The 18,249-nt window shown below is 36.9% G+C and overlaps 1 protein-coding gene across 1 annotated transcript; it reads left to right on the forward strand.

Moving 5' to 3' along the window:
- Window positions 1-5,255: 5,255 nt before the first annotated feature.
- On the forward strand, window positions 5,256-16,784 carry mims1a (mitochondrial inner membrane scaffold 1a). The gene is made up of 4 exons (XM_088326297.1): window positions 5,256-5,424; window positions 8,362-8,770; window positions 12,074-12,185; window positions 14,137-16,784. The coding sequence occupies exons 2-4, from the start codon at window positions 8,400-8,402 to the stop codon at window positions 14,416-14,418; spliced, it is 765 nt and encodes a 254-aa protein (XP_088182423.1). The 5' UTR covers window positions 5,256-5,424; window positions 8,362-8,399; the 3' UTR covers window positions 14,419-16,784.
- Window positions 16,785-18,249: the final 1,465 nt, after the last annotated feature.

Here is an 18,249-nt window from a genome sequence, read left to right on the forward strand (position 1 = left end):
GATGCGGCAGGGGTAAACCAGTGAAAGCTGTCGGGCCCTGCTGTTGAACCAAAGAGTGTGTTGTGTCACCCTGACCCGAGTGACATGGCCGCTTTCTGGTGTCCCGTTTCATCTGGAGGGACGAAAGCATGACCAACTTGGGTGCCGAGGTGCCTAACTTGTTTGGGTGTTTGGGCAATTGGGTTGGCCATGGTCCAAAAAATTGTGTGTGTGTTTTTTTGTTTGTTATTTATTTCCCTTTTATTTTCTTTGTTATTGTATGTGAGTGTCTTGCTGTCGGTCACCCCTCTTGAGGGATATGACCAAGGTAGATATATATATAATAAAAATTACAGTATACATATTCATTTTGTATGGCAGATATTTCTAGTGTATGCTGAAAGCCGGCAGCCACCCCTCAGTTATAACTATTTATACATGTATGACAAACATGATTTATTTAACAGTTTAACTGTCAGGTTTTTCATTGAACTTGGGACTTTTTTGAAGCAAAAAAAAAAAAAAAAAACAGCAATTTTGCTATTGGTGACGAGTGGTATGACTACTTGTAAAATGCTCCGAGTCAGCATGTACATTTTCTTCAGTCGCTTAAAGTGTGGATTGTTTGTTTGTGAGAGGATGTTAAATATATACATTGCCTTGCAGGAAGTATTGGAAATCATCTTCGTATTCTTCATTTCCTGTTCTAGTTTTTGCCTACGGCAAATGTACGGACAGACAGTAATCTTTTGTATACTCTTTAAAGCAGACTACTTCTTTTTGACTGAATCATGTAAACAGCTACCAGTGTGATATTCATTTCTGAAATAATTATATTATTGTTTCATTACATTTCAATAATCGTGTTATTACAACGGTGTTACTTTGTTAAATTTGTGTTCGAAATTGTCATTACAGAGATCCTTGAGAAGGGCACACAATGCTATTGCATATACACTGTAACTGATTCTAAAAAATACATGCTCCGAGTTATTACTAATGCTAGCTAGAGAACAGACACTAGTATGTAACAATATAAAACAGTATCTATAATTCTTTTAATTATTTCACGGTTCACGGATCCCTCAACCACCTGGGATTTAGGGGCACCAATTCCTGTCATGTGTCTTGGGAAAATACAGCCTGGCAGAGCCCATCCCTCTTCTCTTGGGTAGAGGTTTGCTCCTCCACATAAAACAGAAAATACTGGTTTCCATGGTTATCAGCTGCGGGAGAAGCCTATTGATCTGACTCAGATACAGCACCTTCATCGTCTGGTTGCTGTTGTTTTTCGATATAAAGCGTCATCCCGGTCTTCGGAGATGAACCGGATCTCGGCATTGACGGCCAATGGCGTGTGTGTGACATAACTAATGCTAGATTCTAAATCCTTGTGAAAAAACTCTTGTGTTTCAAAGATTTTAGGTATTCACATCATACAATATGCATTGCATCACTTGTGGATTTCATATTTTTCTTGAAAAACAAACTTTGTGGGGACGACGTTTCGTTATTTTGCTTTGTTGACATATTAGAGGCTCAAAGGCTCTTTGTTCTGTAGGATTTCGCGTTTCGTATATTTTGTAACAATATTCAAATTATTTGTGTATTTAAATGGATAAATAACTAGATAGGTGAAATATGAAATGGTTCCTTCACAAGTTGACACACCCCAAAAAGTAAAGATTTGTTTATTGTACATTTCTATGATTTCAAGGTTAACTCTGTCCTTAGCGCTCCTCAGACACCTCATTGTTTTCAAAATTCCTTGAAAAGTACACAAAATTATACTATGGATAGGCATATTCTTTAAGTAGATGATCCTATTAAAAATCATTTACTTGAAATATTTATTCTGATCCATATAATTTTATTATCTGTGACGATTTGAGATCAATTCAAAGGATGAATAAATGGCTCTTGTTTTTTTTTTTGTTTACTTGTGAAATCCATATTAGATTCTTTCCTGTGCTTGGTACAAACCAACCAAAATGTTGCCTTTTTGTTACCAATCAATACAGAATTGCAGGCATATACTAATTCGATTTGATGAAGATTTTGCCAGGTTATTATGTAACTGCTTTCAAAATAAGGGGTTTCCCTTTACCATATGAAGGCTCGTTCACATTATGTTTTGACCTTGTGATAGAATAATCTTGATGTTTCCACTCTGGTCATATGCATGCAAATGCACAATGCATAATGGAAGTCTCACTTCCATTTAATGTCGCATCTGAACTGGAGACAAATGATTTTACGCCATGACACATGTTCATCGAGTACAAAGCTATCTTTGATTTAGAAAAGCTCACAAGACTCAAAATGATCAATTGAATACAAAAACAGTGTATTAGAATAATTTTAACCTGGCCATTGTCATTATTTAATGAAGTTAAAAGTAGATTATTTTCTCTATTAAGTATGTGTTAACAATGCCCAACTGGGTTCAAAGAATCTTTGTGATTTTTTTCCAACCGCTCCTATCTGTTTTTAAATTATTTTTAGCACCTCTGTACTCGCAATATATTAGGAAGCAGAAGGGGGGCGGGTGGGGGTGGGATACTTGTAGTGGACAGTGATTACATGCTTTTTCCCATGTTTTTTGTTAATTTAGCCTGAAATTGGTAAAAGTATGAAATTGCCTGTTTCAAATACAGTCCAAACGCCAACCCAAACCCCCAGAAAGATGAAAAAAAAAGGGTTTATTAGTATTTGAAGAATGAGCTGACTGAGACTGCACAATTCCAAGGTGCAGACATCACCTTTGAGGATAACGAAGAAATAAGAGAGATTTGGCAAAATTCAATGGTGAAATAAATTGTTTTATTAACCTAATTTTTGTACTTTGCATTCCAAGTCAAGTCAAGTCATGTTTATTTGTATACCCCTTAATCACAAGATGTCTCAAAGGTCGGCACAGGTTACAATTACATCATCCCCTGATCTAAAACCTACCAGAGGGCAAGGAAAAACTCAAAACTTCAGCACGAGGAAAATAAGAAACATTGAGAAGGGGCATCACAAGTTGTACTTCCCCTTCCAGGATGACCAGAGTGCAATAGATTTATACTTGGTTAACAGTACACAAAACATATGCCCATGCTTGTAGTAAAATTCAACAAGAATCAAATTCTGTAACCTTGATCAGGTGATGACACGTACGGTGAGACTGGAAATGGGATTCCCCTACAGTGCAAAGACAGTCTGGTCCCTGTTGGTAGATAGCTTAGCCATTTTGAAGGAGTATTTTACTTACTTGAATATATTTTTTTTTACCAATTTTCCTGGAAGTAGAAGCGGGTGGTACATAAATGGCAGATGGTTATCATCTGAGTCTGGTCTGTCTGAGGTTTCTTCCTACAGATTATTATTATTATTTTGTTCAATTTAACTTTTCTTTTAAATAAGCAAATGATAAAATAAGTTTGATAGAAATTAAATTGTCTACTGTTTAAAGCCAGACTGTGTAATAATTCCACCACTAGGTGACACTGTGTTGTTTGATGCCTCAGCGCACAGCGTGGAGGTATCTGCCGGACAAACTTGGCCGAGTCCTAAGTGGGGATTCTACTGTGTAAAATAAATGCATATTTCTAAACCTAAGATGTTTTTCTCATATGAAAAAAAAGTTATGATATTTCATGTATTTTTTAATGTTTGTTTTTTACTTTATGACATTTTTTGTAGAATGCACTAAATATTACACATTTTCCCTTTTAATGACCTTTGCAAGGCTGACACAAATTCTACCTGCTTTTTTTCTGAATGGTTGTAGCATTTCATGTTTGGTGTCACACAGGAAAAAATATATATTTTAATTTTTTAGTGGTACCACCCGCATTACCTAATCTATGGATTGGGGGATGGAGCAATAAATGCATGCATCCAATAAGCAGGTCGGCGCCTTGCATGGCTGCATGGCCGCTATTGGTGTGTGAGTGTGTTTGTGAAAGGATACGTGTGAAGCACATTGTAAAGCGCTTTGGGAGGTCTTCATTGACTTGAAAAGCACTATATAAATGCAGACCATTTACCAAGCAATCACTTCACACGATAGTTGTTTCCTTTCTAGAGCAGCCATATATACATACTGTTTATGCACGTGGAGAAGATCCTGGGGTCTTAACTATAAAACTGTACCATTTCAGATTATAAACCTTATGAAAAACATGTCTGGCTGCCCTTTGAAATTGTATGTATCGATTCCAATGTGACCAGCAGGGAATGTTGCCCACTTAGCCAAATTCCTTTAGAATATTATTTTTGGCAAATTTGCAAATCTGTTATTCACTGTGGATTACAATCTAACTATAACAGAAACCTCTCAGATCTAGTGGTTTAAGTATATTCGCAATGACAGAGTAGACAAGTGTTTTTCAACCAGTGTGCCGTGATACCTTGTCTAGTGTGCTGCTGGAATTTGCCCAATTTTATTTTTCCCAAAAAATATGGCCAATTTTTAGTATTTTTGCTATCTTCAGGCAAGGAACTGTAGTAGTTCCCAATATCAGTAGATGGGAGTAGATTTTTATATACTTTTTATAGACTAATTATCTGCTCATGAGGTAGCACAATACATTTAATAACTTAATTTGTTTAACAAAGCGGTTTAAGATTGCACTGTAAAGAATAAAAACACAAATAAAGCACATCATCAAGTATTATTTTCTCATTTTAATATACTAATTATCTGCTTATGAGGTATTACAGTGAAATATTTGACATAACTTCATTTTCAAACATTTTCGACGGACGGTGTGCCTCGGAACTTTTTTTTTATTAAAAAAAAGTGTACCTTGGTTCAAAAATGGTTGAAAAACACTGGAGTAGACCATGGAATAGGTAAGCAAATGACCAAGTAATAGGGGCACCACACATCTGATTTTGCTTAGGGCCACATGAAGGCTTGGGCCGGTACATAGACTTCTACAAATTAAGCCCCTGGTCTTTTTTTCTTGGATAACATGACCTAAAAGCTTTAAATATGAACTTAAAAAAAATCATCATTTGAGCTGCAAACAAACAAAAATTGACTTTGCCCTTCTTTTACTTTCAGTGGGTGCTGCCTGTGCTTAGATATGGTTAGACTGCCACCCTGTGGCCGTATTCGACAGATTGCGAGAGGCCAAGCAACGTAACAAATCCCAGAAAGATTTCCTCATTTTGACATAAAACGAAGAGCAGCGACCTAATTAGACGTTTGTTCACCCACGCTTGAAGATGAGGGTTTTTATTGACATGCTTTTGGAACTAAATTGAGCACTCAGCGAACTACACTACCCAGAATGCGCAGCGGTACGGGGCATTGACGTAGACGAACGCGGTGCACGCTTCCTGGCTACAGAATGTGGTCCTTGACCGCTACAGTGCCTCTAAGGCAGTTCGAAATGGATTTCAAGATTCGAAATTAGCAGCATTTTCATCTTTCAGAACATATCTTAAATCGTAAGTGAGTTCTTCTTTTGAATGAATTGCGTTTCAAGGCAAGAGTGTCACATGGGAACATCTCTTCAGTTCATTCGCAATTGGCGGCTAGCTAAGTGCTAAGTAACCACAAGAGCTAAAACATAAAGTTAGCGGCACTTCCGAGATTTAGTGTTTGTGATAAAACTTCGAGCAGACGAACGTTTGTATGCCATTAATAAACGGCTAAACGTTTTTTTATATACCGCGGTTTAGTCGAATGTGAAGTTAAAGACCCTCGCAATTGCCCTCCAAAGACTAGCCGACCAATGTCAACTTCTTTTGTAAAGTTAGCTGACAGTGAGTAATGTTGTTTCCGGTTGTAGCCTGTGCTGTAAATACGACTCATACCCGTAATAATGACTATCGCTCTCAGTTAGCATTTTAAATTGGGCATACTTTTGGGTTGACCACACATTGGCATGCTGCACAAAAGCTGATTGGAACGTTTCTTATCAACATTTCTTATCAAATTGGAAGTACTGTTCCCTGGTTGCACGTGTACGACAAAAGATATGCCATCATAAAGTTCTATAACCAGTGTGACTAAAACATCTATAATATTAACTAATTCATTTTTACATTCAAAGGGACAGTGTGTGTGTTTATTATTTGACCACCACCACCATGGTGTAGTGCAGGGGTTGGGAACATTTTATACTCAAACGGCAAAATCTTTTTATTGTTTTATTTTTGGGGAAACTGCCTAACCCGGTCTCCAGACAAAAGCTATTTTTACCTGCATTACTGTGTGACGTTATATGAGTTGATAACATTTCTGAAATAATAATGCCAGACTCTGTGTCCCATATCATCAAATATACCACTTTAAAATTGTCTTCCTCCCGCAGTGACTCAAGATCGTTGAGGCTCATTTTCCCCTTCATTTTTTTCTTCGGAAAAAGGTGAAAGCAGTTCTTTATTCAATATCTCAAAATACTGCAAACAAAAAGATTATGGCTGTGCAGTATTTCCCTTCCAGCACAGTGGGAGAAGGAATCTTGCTGTGTGCAGCCCTACCGCCCCTCACCAAATCAAATTTGTCCCTTCCTACCCCTCACCCAATCAAATTTGTCCGTGTACTCGGCTGGCGTTTTTGGGGAATTTACAGGTTTTTCTGTGGGTTTTCACCCTGAAGTGTCCCAGTGAACATACACAGGGATGTGATTTATCCGACTATAGTCGGAATTCCGACTTTTTCACTTTCACTTTTTCACTTGCGTAGCAAACAAATTAAAAATCCGACTGTCTCACTCTTACCTTTATTGTTCTGGCGCACCCTGGCGGCCGTTAGTTCAAGGACAGAGTTCAATTTACTTTCGCTATGTCTTGGATTGGGATTTTGTGATTTTACAAAAACGCTGAGGGGTTAAAGCGATAGTATCCCTTAGGGATAGTTATCAATACTTGCATTCACACAGAGCATTAAATGGGGGTAAATCAAGGTTTTGGATTTTATGAATATTTTGGGGGGACAAGGCTCCGCCGTCAACATCCATGATTACTTCCACAAACATGAGCAAATTGTGTGTGATTTCACGTGTCCTCTTCTGTGCATGCGCACCAGTTTTGGCATTCACACTGGGAGATCAAGTTACATTTAGTTGGAAGTGTGAAGGACCTCACGAAAACGTAAAATTTCACCCAAAAATCGAATTTGGGTATTAAGCTCTGGAGTATGAACCTAGCCTATGATACGGCTTATTCTCTTTTTTTTTTTTTTCTGGGCCGGCGCCTAGCAGCTGTCTTAGAACTGGTGCTGACCAGAGAAACCTACTGTTTGATGAAAACAAAGCATGGCAATGGCACGTGGCGGGTGATGATGTGATTTCTGACAAGTGCTATGAATGTTAAAGTAAATAAATTCAATAAAGCACGGTTAGAAAGCCGGAGTTTCTATGACTCCCTTAGGTAGCCTAATGCTTTGTCATCTAATTGGCGACGCACATTAATTGATTAACGAGATTCCCACTCTCCTTGTGGAATAAGATTGGAATCTTGGCAGAATCAGCGGGCAAATGTCTAGTACAGAAAGTAACATATTGTGCAGCTATTAAGACACTTGGTTGCGGATTTTGTCCACAACTGTCAATCATAAACAACTAGCACAGTAGTCAATATTAATAACATTGGTATTACCATTAACGCATGATCGTGACAAAAACATTTTCAAAACAAAACTCAATGTACTGTACTGATAGAAAATCAAAACTTTGTACATAACAATTTCCTGTACACATGCTGAGCCATGCAACTTATCTTAAGCTCTACCATCCATTGCATTTATAACAAAGTGATAGAGAGGAGACCAAGTATTGCTGTTACTACTACATTAAAAATTATAAATCCATTCTGACACTAGTGACTAAGGCTGGGTACATGATAATAATTGTACAGACAGTAATCGGACTGATCACAATAATGACGTCACAGTTTTCTGCCCGGAAAAATATACCCAATAGTCACCTGCTGCCACACTTAAATATCCAATCAGCAAAATTACTTGTTAGAAAGATTTAAAGTATTTATGTATAAGGATTTTTGTCGTGTTTTTGCTTATATATCAATGCCAATTTTATTAATATTGCATATTGCGCTAGTTGATTGAGAGCTGCAGGCAGTCTGAAAAACAATTCTTATTTGCGGCACAACGTGTTACTTTTCTGTACTAAACATTTACCCGCTGATTTTTTTCAAAAGGTAAGAAATGGACGTGAATGACTTCATTTTCACGGCTGGCTAAGATTGCACCTCAAAATCTGGTGCGGTTTGTTCAAAAGCAAAGTTGAGATTCTCCCTTAAATTTTTACCTGCGGCTTTTAATCAGGTGCGCCCTGTAGTTCGGAATTTACATTACCTAAAAAAAAAAACAGTTTGAGTAAGTAAGACTAATTGTAAATTACCCTCCTTCCTTTACAGATTGTTGGCAAAGGTGACAACAATCCAAAAGGCCAAAGATGATGATAATGCATCAAATCATTAATGGAGGCACCCTGCGAAGGGTTGCAGCTCTGGGTCGATTGCTAACGACTGTCGCTGTCCACAACTCGCCACGGTTAGCGTGTAGATGCGCAACCCTACCGCCTCCTCCTCACGCCGCAGGGTGGCACTGGTTTTCCACATCGTCCTGCATGACGGCTCATCAGTTCAAAGAGCAGCCACCGGATAAGCAGGACAATTTTGAAGAGGTGGACCCTCTGCAGGACAAGTCCATTGGTCTTGCTCAGAGATTCAAGAAGACGTTTAAACAGTACGGGAAAGTCTTGATCCCCGTGCATCTCGTCACGTCCTCCTTTTGGTTCGGGACCTTCTACTATGCTGCTATGAAGTAAGGAACATTGGCCTGATTATTTTGGTGCTACGGAACAGATCACAATTAATAATGAAACATTTCATGCATCAAACAAATAATTTTGAGCCAGCTTTGATGTACCATATTAATTCCTTTTAAAAAAAAATGTACCCCCCAAAAAACTCATAGTGTAGGTGTCCGCTATATACGAGATATTACCGTGTTTGCGCAATGGTTGATAGGTTGAAAAATATCGCCTACCACATACGTCAAATATTGGTTGTGTAACAGTAATTCAACCCAGGTTGCGGTACTGAGAGAACCGAATCCTAACTAATGGACAACCAGTGATACAGATGACATACAAAAAGGTGTTATTATCTGACTTTTTTTTTTTTTAGTAGCACAACCCTTTGTTTCTGATACCTTGAGTAAAATTAGTCAGATGATAAGGAGTAATCTGATGTCTTTATATACCGCTGGTGGTCCAGGGTTATGATTCGGCGTGCTCACCGTCGCGATCTGTGTTCGATTTCCATTGGATCCAACCGCAGATGTTGAGCTGAGAAAAAGTGAAACAAAATTCTATACCAATTTTTATTGAAATATTAAGAGTGCACAATATACTCGATTGCGTGTTAAACATAAATAGACATAAATATGGTAAATCATTTTCTTTTCTTTAAATATGGCTGCAAATCCCTAGGCTAGTGGTTCTCGAATCTGGGCACGTGAAGGCACCAAGGCATCATTTGTTTTTTTCTTTTTGGAAACATTACAAAAGATTCATCCTTATTAAAAGTAATTATTAATTCATTATTTGTTTTTGGAACAAATCGTATATTCAACAGATCAAATTAAATAAAATAAAAAAACAGGAGTGGACACATTGACTAACTGGGTCTATTCATTCATTAAAGGGACAGGTATTATCTAACCACAAGCTGTTTCTGCATTGTGTCATGCAACCTAATAAGAGTGCTCGAAAGCACAAATAAGAATAAAAACTACGGAGCTGCAAAGTGAACATAAAGCATAATATTTCCTTAAAATTATTTGCCCATCTTTTAGATCAATTCTAGTATTTGGGTGCAGTTTTTCTTATTTCAAGTATTTATTGTGCTGTGGAACTGAAAAGCAGTGCTAAAAAGCACAAGAAATACAGGTAATACAAATTAACGAGACTCAAGTGACCAAAATGCAGCATTTTTCTTCTATTTCCCCCCTCCCCCGCCCTTTGCAAAGTTTCTGGAGTACCCATAGCAGCAAGATGTCGAACAAATATGTCAGCTCTCTCTTGGTTAGCCTCATTTTACATAAAATAAGTGCACATTTTTTTAGATGAGTATTTTTTTAACAATGATAATTCATATGATAGTTCATGCATACTTGCTTGCAATTCAAATCACAGTTTTCTAATCAGGATTTTTTTTTTCCAACAGGGGGCGCTAAATAATCCAAACTCTCCCTTTAATTGTTTTAATTCATATATATTTTTCCGTATTTGTTTCGATACACAATAGTCATGAACATTTTGGTGGCAATTATTCCAGAGAAACAATATTATTCCAAGTAATCTACCATTTCTTTGCTAGTTTAAATGGAAACACATTTTTTTATGTCACGCATAATGAAGCTGCATTTTCCGCCAGAAATGTCGAGAAGAAGGCATCACTAATTTAGTTTTGTCTGAATAAAAACGGAAAAAAAACTCGCTCTTGAATGCGAACCACTGAATAGATGAGCCAGGGATACTTAATTAACCAAGTGCCAAAAGCCTTGGATACTTCTAGGGCATATAAAAGGTCTACGTAACCCTATTCATAAGCCGAGGATTTTAGAGCTGAAATAAAGAAAAAATAGATCATGCAAGAGCATCTCAGAATGTTTTTTCTCCATCAATTTGACTTGTGACCTTTTGCAAATCAATAGAAAATATAGTTTTATGTTTGGGGATTAGAGAGGAGTCTGTGTTCTGGACAAGACCCATCCACTCATATATACATTTATAATCATAATCAAGCTATTTTCTGGCCACAAGTTGAAGAAAACTACCATGTAGTGTAGATACAAATAAATAATTTATAAATATACAGTTTATTTTTTTCTCTAAGATTTGAATCATGCATTCTATAGGATCATGCAGGAAATTTATGGATCAAGTGGGCCTTTAGCCCCACTTTGTACAAAGTTTATAAAGTCAGTGCTACCAAGTCATAAGAATTTTCTTTAATTACTTCGCATTTTCTATGAAAACTATGGGGTAAAAAAAAACAATTAATGCCCATGTTTTTATTGACACTGTAAATAATTGTTTTTCCACTTTTTTCAGCCAGGGCATGTTTTTACATTGGAAACATTTTGCGGCACACCACTAACCAAAAATGTTATAAAACGACTTGAATTGTATGTTTAATTACAATATAATTCATAATACCCCAGTTTTAACAGGACAGACAGAAGCTTAACAAGGATATAAAATTTGCAGAAAATGATTCATAACTGTTATATAACATTTTAAATTTTAAAAAGTGACATTGGATAATTTCTCACGGCACACCTGACGATCTCTCACAGCACACAAGTGTGTCGTGGCACAGTGGTTGAAAATCACTGCAGTAGATGATTCCTTGGTTATGTATGAGGAATTAGTGCCTTCTGCTCGACATTTGCAGTAACAGCAGGTTTGATGTGCGGTTTATTGTCTTAAGAAACAATTTTGATTTCAAAATGGTGTTTTTCAATGCTACTACAACAATATTTTAAATATCTGAAAGTTCTCTTTATCCTGTCTGGAAAAACCATTTTGAATGTTTGGCAGCTCTGCAAAGGGAGTATAAAGGTACAGTATGTTTCAATTACTAATAATACTTATAGCTATGCACATACATTTACACTCGTGAGAAAACATTGTGGAAGGGAAATTTTAGCGCATCACAAACAACTTCATCTGCACATCTATTCACACGTGTCTTGAAAAACATCTCTAGGTGGCCAAAAGCATGCTTGTTACAAATGGAACCACACTAACAAACTTCAACCGGGCCTCAATAACAGTGTGTTGTGTTACTGCATTTCTGCAGTATCACTGCCAAGTACATTTAATTTATTCCTCTTAAAAAGAAAATGATCTGTGGGGTGACACAAACAAGTCAACTTGTTCATTATCAGGTGTGCATTATAATTCAGTTTCTTAGGAACTTAAAAATGTGCCTTTAAGTTTCGCAATATGTGCATTCATTTTCAACCGTTTGAAGGGCCTTTAAATGAAATAATGTGTAGAAACATTTTGAACATATTCAAAGCCTTTAAATATCCTTTTTATTTATTTTTTTGCAGAGGTGTAAATGTAGTCCAATTCCTAGAGATAATCAATGTGCCAGAATCCCTTGTTGGACTCTTGAGGGACTCATCTAGTGGTTACGCTCTCACTGCCTACGCCATGTACAAGGTAATTCTGTTCATTTTTTTGGCTGATCTTTTAATATACTGGGAATTTGAGTGCTGATCTGATCCAAGTAAAGAAATAGTAGTATCGATCGATATCGATCCAATATTTCTTGCTCTGAAATGTCATGATCATTAAATAATTGAATCTTCCCACCCCATTGAGTTAGCTTAGAATTAAGTTAAACACGGCACAAAGACCATAGTCGCTTAAAATGTTTCTTGCTCTATTAAATAACCTCATTGCAAACTTAAACAGTATAAAAAATGAATGGAAATATTTCTGCAACTGTTTCAGAACAGAAACCAAAGGAGTCAAACCAAAGAAGCGGCAATGTAACAAATATACAAATACTCGTGACAATTAAAATACTTTACTTTCTACTTCAAAATATTTTGACAATAAAGTCAGTGATGCAAAAAAAGTGTCAATTGTCTCTCACTGGCTCTTTTACCCCAGTGACCATGAACTTACAGGTTTTGTTTAGGAACAGTAAAATATTTAGATATTTGGTTGCAGCTTGTTGCTCTCTGCAGGGTAATTTTTTTTTTCATGTGTTGATGTTATTGTGCCGTGCCACAGTAGCAGACACCGCGCTGCGCTTCCTTTTTGCCCCTGTCATTTTTAGCTTCTGGTAGCGGTGGGCACATAAGTGTATCCCTCTCCTCTGCCTGGTTAGTAGGATGCAGCAACAGGCCAAGTAGGGAGAGATGCTAAGCTTGTGTCTGTCAGTCACACACTCATGCGTAAATTAAGGGAGTTGCCTAGGGCTTTGTGTTTGAGAGAGAAGGGCTGCACTATTTGTGACTTGCCCTATGGGGATAAATAAATTATCTATCTATATATCTCTATATCTATATATCTCTCTCTATATCTATATCTCTATCTATCTCTCTATATTTCTATGCATATTTCTATATCTATTTGCATAGAGAAGTTAAGCTTTGAGGAAATTGGTGGAGGAGTGACGTATAAATCTGATCAAAGTACTTTGTTAGTATCGATAACATCAATATTTCAAGCGATCTGCCCAACCCGAAATATAGGATGCTGAACTAGTTAAGCAGTGTAATAGGGCTGCAACAACTCATTGATAAAATTGATTATTAAAAGCGTGTGGCAACTAATTTCATCATCGATTTGTTGTATAACGTGATTTATGAGCCACATAGTACATTGCAATTAAGAGTGGACACAATTTTTTATGATGCTGAGAGTTGTAGTACTTCTTTTGTCCAGCAGAGAGCCCCAAGATTGTTTTTATATCAAAGTTAAATATTTTAAAAAGCATTTAATAGAACAGTTCATCTTAACAAACAATATCGGCATGGAAGTTTCAACTTTGTAATGTTTGACTTTGATATCATGAAACAAAGTTAACAATCTTGAATGATACAGAAGTCGAGTAAAATCTGAAAATAAATCAATGAAGTAAAGTAAAAAGAAAAATAATGAAGACATGATTAACTCAATACATGGGGCAGATTCTTAAGCATATTAGATATCATTTTCACATTAGGGATGTTTATCATATTCAAAGATTTAACCCAAAATCATTGACAACATTTTAAAAATTGTGTTTACATTTTTGAAATATTTTTTGTGGATAATTTTTTTTTTGCTACACTTAAAATTAAATGTATTGCTCTCTCTTTTGTTTTCTATAAGTCCAAGTATATGATCTTTGGATAAGGTGGTTTGAAAAAAAAGAGTAGCTTACATATTTGCAGGTCTATAGCATACAATTGTATGTATCTTGGTTATATTACAGAATATTTTGTTGTTTTGTGCACTATTTTTCTACCAGACCAAGACTCAAATCTTTGAATAAAGAGGGACAAATTTAAAATTGTCTTTAGGAAATCCGATTCATCGACGAATCGACCGATTTATAACCGTTAGTTGCATCTCTCCAGCGTCATATTTTTCCTCTCATACGTCCGCTTTATTCCAGATTGCCACTCCTGCAAGATACGCGCTGACCCTGGGCGGCACTTCGCTCTCAGTCCAATATCTCCGCAAGCACGGCTTTTTATCCACGCCACCGCCGGTCAAAGAGTACTTTCAGGACAAGATAGGGGAGACCAAGGAGAGGTTTTCAGAGAAAATGGAAGAAACTAAAGAACGCTTCTCTGAGAAAATGGAAGAGACTAAGGACAAGCTATCTGAGAGGCTTCAGGAAACCAAAGAGAGAGTATCTGAGGGAAAAGCATTTTTCAGGAAGAAAAACGAATAGGGAGCGGTGGGCCTCAACAAATTAGCCATTTTGGGTCCGAAGCTGTCACTGAATTGAGGCCCAGACTGGTAAGGAGATGAGCAACATTTTTGTTGATTTTTTTTTTTTTAATGTCACCTTGTGAGGCCTGCTATTCCGTCACGGCACGCTACAGGAAGTGGAAACTGGACGGCAGCTGCGTTTACAATAATGGGAGCTCACACTTTTATAGTAATTGGTAGACATCCTAACAAATAAAATAACTTTCTCTGGTTAAGCTCAAATGTGATGAACATTGTTGCAACAGCATGTACAAGTCCCAGGTTTTGTTATTCCCCGATACTGCTGTTTTCCTAGCTTAAGAAAAGCTAATATATGACAACGACCACCTATTTAATACTAGTGAGACTAGTCATGAACGATAACCTGGTGATGAACAGCATCGAACCACACAATCAACCCTGGATAGAAATTTGCACTGAACTGCACATTAAAGTTGTGAATCACAAAAAAACGTGTGAAATGCATGTTTTGGTTGTAGCTATCTCTGTAAAAACGGGAAGTTCTGCAGCATTTTCATTCAACTGACGCAATTCTGTGGCAGACACTAGAAACCCTGATTTCCCCCAAAAAAGGAAAAGTGGAAACAAAGATTTGAAACTGGAAAATTGATCTTACGTGTCAAACCCATCAGATTTTGTCATTTTTCTATTTTTATTTTTTTGTCTCACTATGATGATTTAAAATATCATTTTTGCCTACTCTGCAGATTTCTCTGCCCTTAAACATGCTGTGCCCTTAAAAGACAACTTGCTGATGTCGCTGCTTTAGACATAAACATTTTATAGCAGTCTTTCGGAAGTCAAGACGCAAACGCCACGGCATGTGTCTGCAGTTGTCTGTCTCTGACTGTACACAGTTAACCCCTTAATGTTCCTGTAAAATTGGCCCAAAATCCTAACCCAAAACGTACCCAAAGTAAATTGAATGCTGTTGTTGAACCACTTGGGAAACGTGGACAGTTTTAGTCTCATTTGAAAGGAAACACTCTGAAGTTTCGTCCCCAACTGAAATAATCACCGCAAATGCTACTAACATTTCATCACGATCTGAAAAACTAAACAATGTGTTTTACACATTTTACCTTAACAAATGTCAAAGCGTTTCCAGAAGCAGCCAATAGGAGACAACTACTTTACAGCCCTAAAAATAGTGTATTTTACTTTGGCCAATTTTCTCTTTCCAGAAGTCAATCCATGATTGTGCACACTTGCGTGTGATAATCGCACGCAAAAATGGGCCCCACGTTGCATTTACACATGTTTATATTCAGCTCTGATTTAAATACACATTGGAAATTTGTATACATTCATAGTGGAAATTTCATTGGCTAACTAATGTGTCAGTCAATATTCAAACCAGTCACTGTTGGCTAAAGATTTTGAAGCTGGAATAGGTCGGGTTTATTTTTTTTTATTTATTTATTTTATTTTTTTTCTTTCTTTCAAATAAAGCCCTCATAGGTTTTCACAGGCTAAGGACTGTTAAAAACACTCCAATTGGTTGAGAGTGTTTTCAATCAACAGGTCAGAGTCTAACAGCCAGAAATCTGTCAATTCTGTTTGTTTTTAAAGAGTAATTATGAAGCGAAAGTAGCTTATTACAACAAGGATTGTCAAATGATGCAGGAGTGCTTTTAGTTGGATTTTTTTTACTCTGTCGGCATTGTGTGCTTTGGAGTAACTTTTTGAAACGGTTAGACTTACTGGAGTGTCGTGTAATGCACATTATTGGAGAGCTCTACTGGCTTTAGAAGTTTCGGCTGTTTCAGACTGATGTGAGGGCCAAGGGAACATTTAGGGGTAAATCAACTTGGTTCAGTGTGAATAATTATTTTCTTGAAGAAAATGTTTTTTCTGCCTTAAATTACGATGTAATTTTAGATTTGTTAGAATTAGCGCATGGAAAATTTGTGTAATTGGTCCTTGCAGATAAAATATGACCTAGTTGATTAAAACATGACTATTAACACTCTATCCCCCACTGATATATTAGTTTGTTTTCTGTTTAATCAGAATTTTTTTTTTTTTTTTTACATTTTTGCTTTGTTGGCTCTCGTTTCATTTGTTTTCTTTCTTATAGAAAACCACACACAAACATAAAAATCCCAAAGATAAACACAGATAGATTTCTAACATATTACCTAGAAGTGGGCTAAGATAGTGCTGCAACATAAATGATCACAATTAAATGGGAGGGAAACATTTTTATTAATCCTGTAATCAGTGTGTTGTGTAAAAAAAAAATTAGCTTGACTTTTGAACATTTCTCCGTTTTACAGGTATGATAGTGTCATGTATGATAATAAAATGATTTATGTCTTTCTACTTTTATTTCCTTTTCTCTGTTTGCATTACCCCCTCCATTTTGCTTTTTTCCCTCTTTTCCCCCTTGTTTTCTTTTCCCCTTTCCCTTCTATTTTTCTCATTGTCCTCTTCTTTTTCCGAGTTTTATTTTTGATACGTCACTATTTTTTATTCATGATTACTGTTTGCTTTCCTTACATTAATTGATTTTCTTGTTTTACGTATTCATTATCAGATTAGCAACACTTCCTACCAATAGGGTATTTTATTATTTATTTTTTGCAGTGTGGTAAGTTACCCCATGTACTTGGTTCTCGTCAGCACAGTAATACATTACATACTAACTGTAGTAATAATCATAATGAATATGACCATAAAATGTACTTGAATTCATATTTCTATGACGACAGGTAAGGCCCAGCCCCACTTGTCCCCCCTGACCGCACTTCACTGTCATCAGTAGAATTTTGTAAAAAAAAATGTCGTTTTCTTTGCAGTTTCTCCACAGCAACTGCAGTTGACCTCTGCTGTCCAAATGAATGTTGGTCTGTTTATACAGTCCAGTGTACACCCCCCTCCTCCCACTTCTAACACAAGCACCTGCCAGCCCCTTCCCCTCCCCCTTATGCTGCAGTGCCACGAGGGAATGCGGCGTAGAGACAAGTAACATCCCTCGGGCAAGCTGCGTCCCTCGGGCGCTTGACAATGTGTCCTAACAGGACCCCAGGGTCACCGTGCTTCTGCAATGACGGGGGTCAAACTCAGGCCAGGATAAAAGAAGACCCAAATTAGTTTTCGTGTATATTTTGCTAACATACGGCTTTAACCCTGGCCTTGGCCCTTGCAACTTTGTTTTTCAGTGTGGAGCCCTCAATTGCAAACGTTTGGACGCCTCTAATGTGCAGTATATGCCAAAGAGAGTGAGTCCCTATCGATTTATTTGTAAAGGAACAATTGCATATTATAAAAGAATCCGCGTTGAAGGATAAGGTTGAATCATGAAGTGTATTGATACGTTGGCAATATTCTTAATTGAGTTTAATTGTCTTTACGGTCATCGATAATGACGTAGTACGAGATTAGACATGGCACTCCAGAGGTCAACCTGTAATAAAGACTTTAATGAGAGAAAAAAGACTACCAGACAAAAGTGAAACAGATAGGGATAGGAAAAAGGTAAGACATTTAACTAGCTGGAGAGCAATGCAATGGTACCTGATACCACCAGTATTTGCTAAATAGCAGTTTTACAATCCGGAACCAGAAATCCGAAGAATAATACATTTTCATTAGTTTGAGGTCATTTTTAGTAGAATAACAGTATTGTCAGACAATAATGTTGGATCCCTCATGATTTGTAAAGTAAATACAAATTTCGATTTGAAAAATGCATGTTTTTTAAGCCAGTTTGTCTATTTTTGCTTATCATTTAAATCAGTTCCCTACAGTGGTTCCTCTACCGATTTTATTCGTTCTGGGAGTGGCT

The sequence above is a fragment of the Urocampus carinirostris genome, chromosome 2, assembly GCF_059441175.1.
Source record: "Urocampus carinirostris isolate Australia breed hairy pipefish chromosome 2, RoL_Ucar_1.0, whole genome shotgun sequence".
Lineage (NCBI taxonomy): Eukaryota > Metazoa > Chordata > Actinopteri > Syngnathiformes > Syngnathidae > Urocampus > Urocampus carinirostris.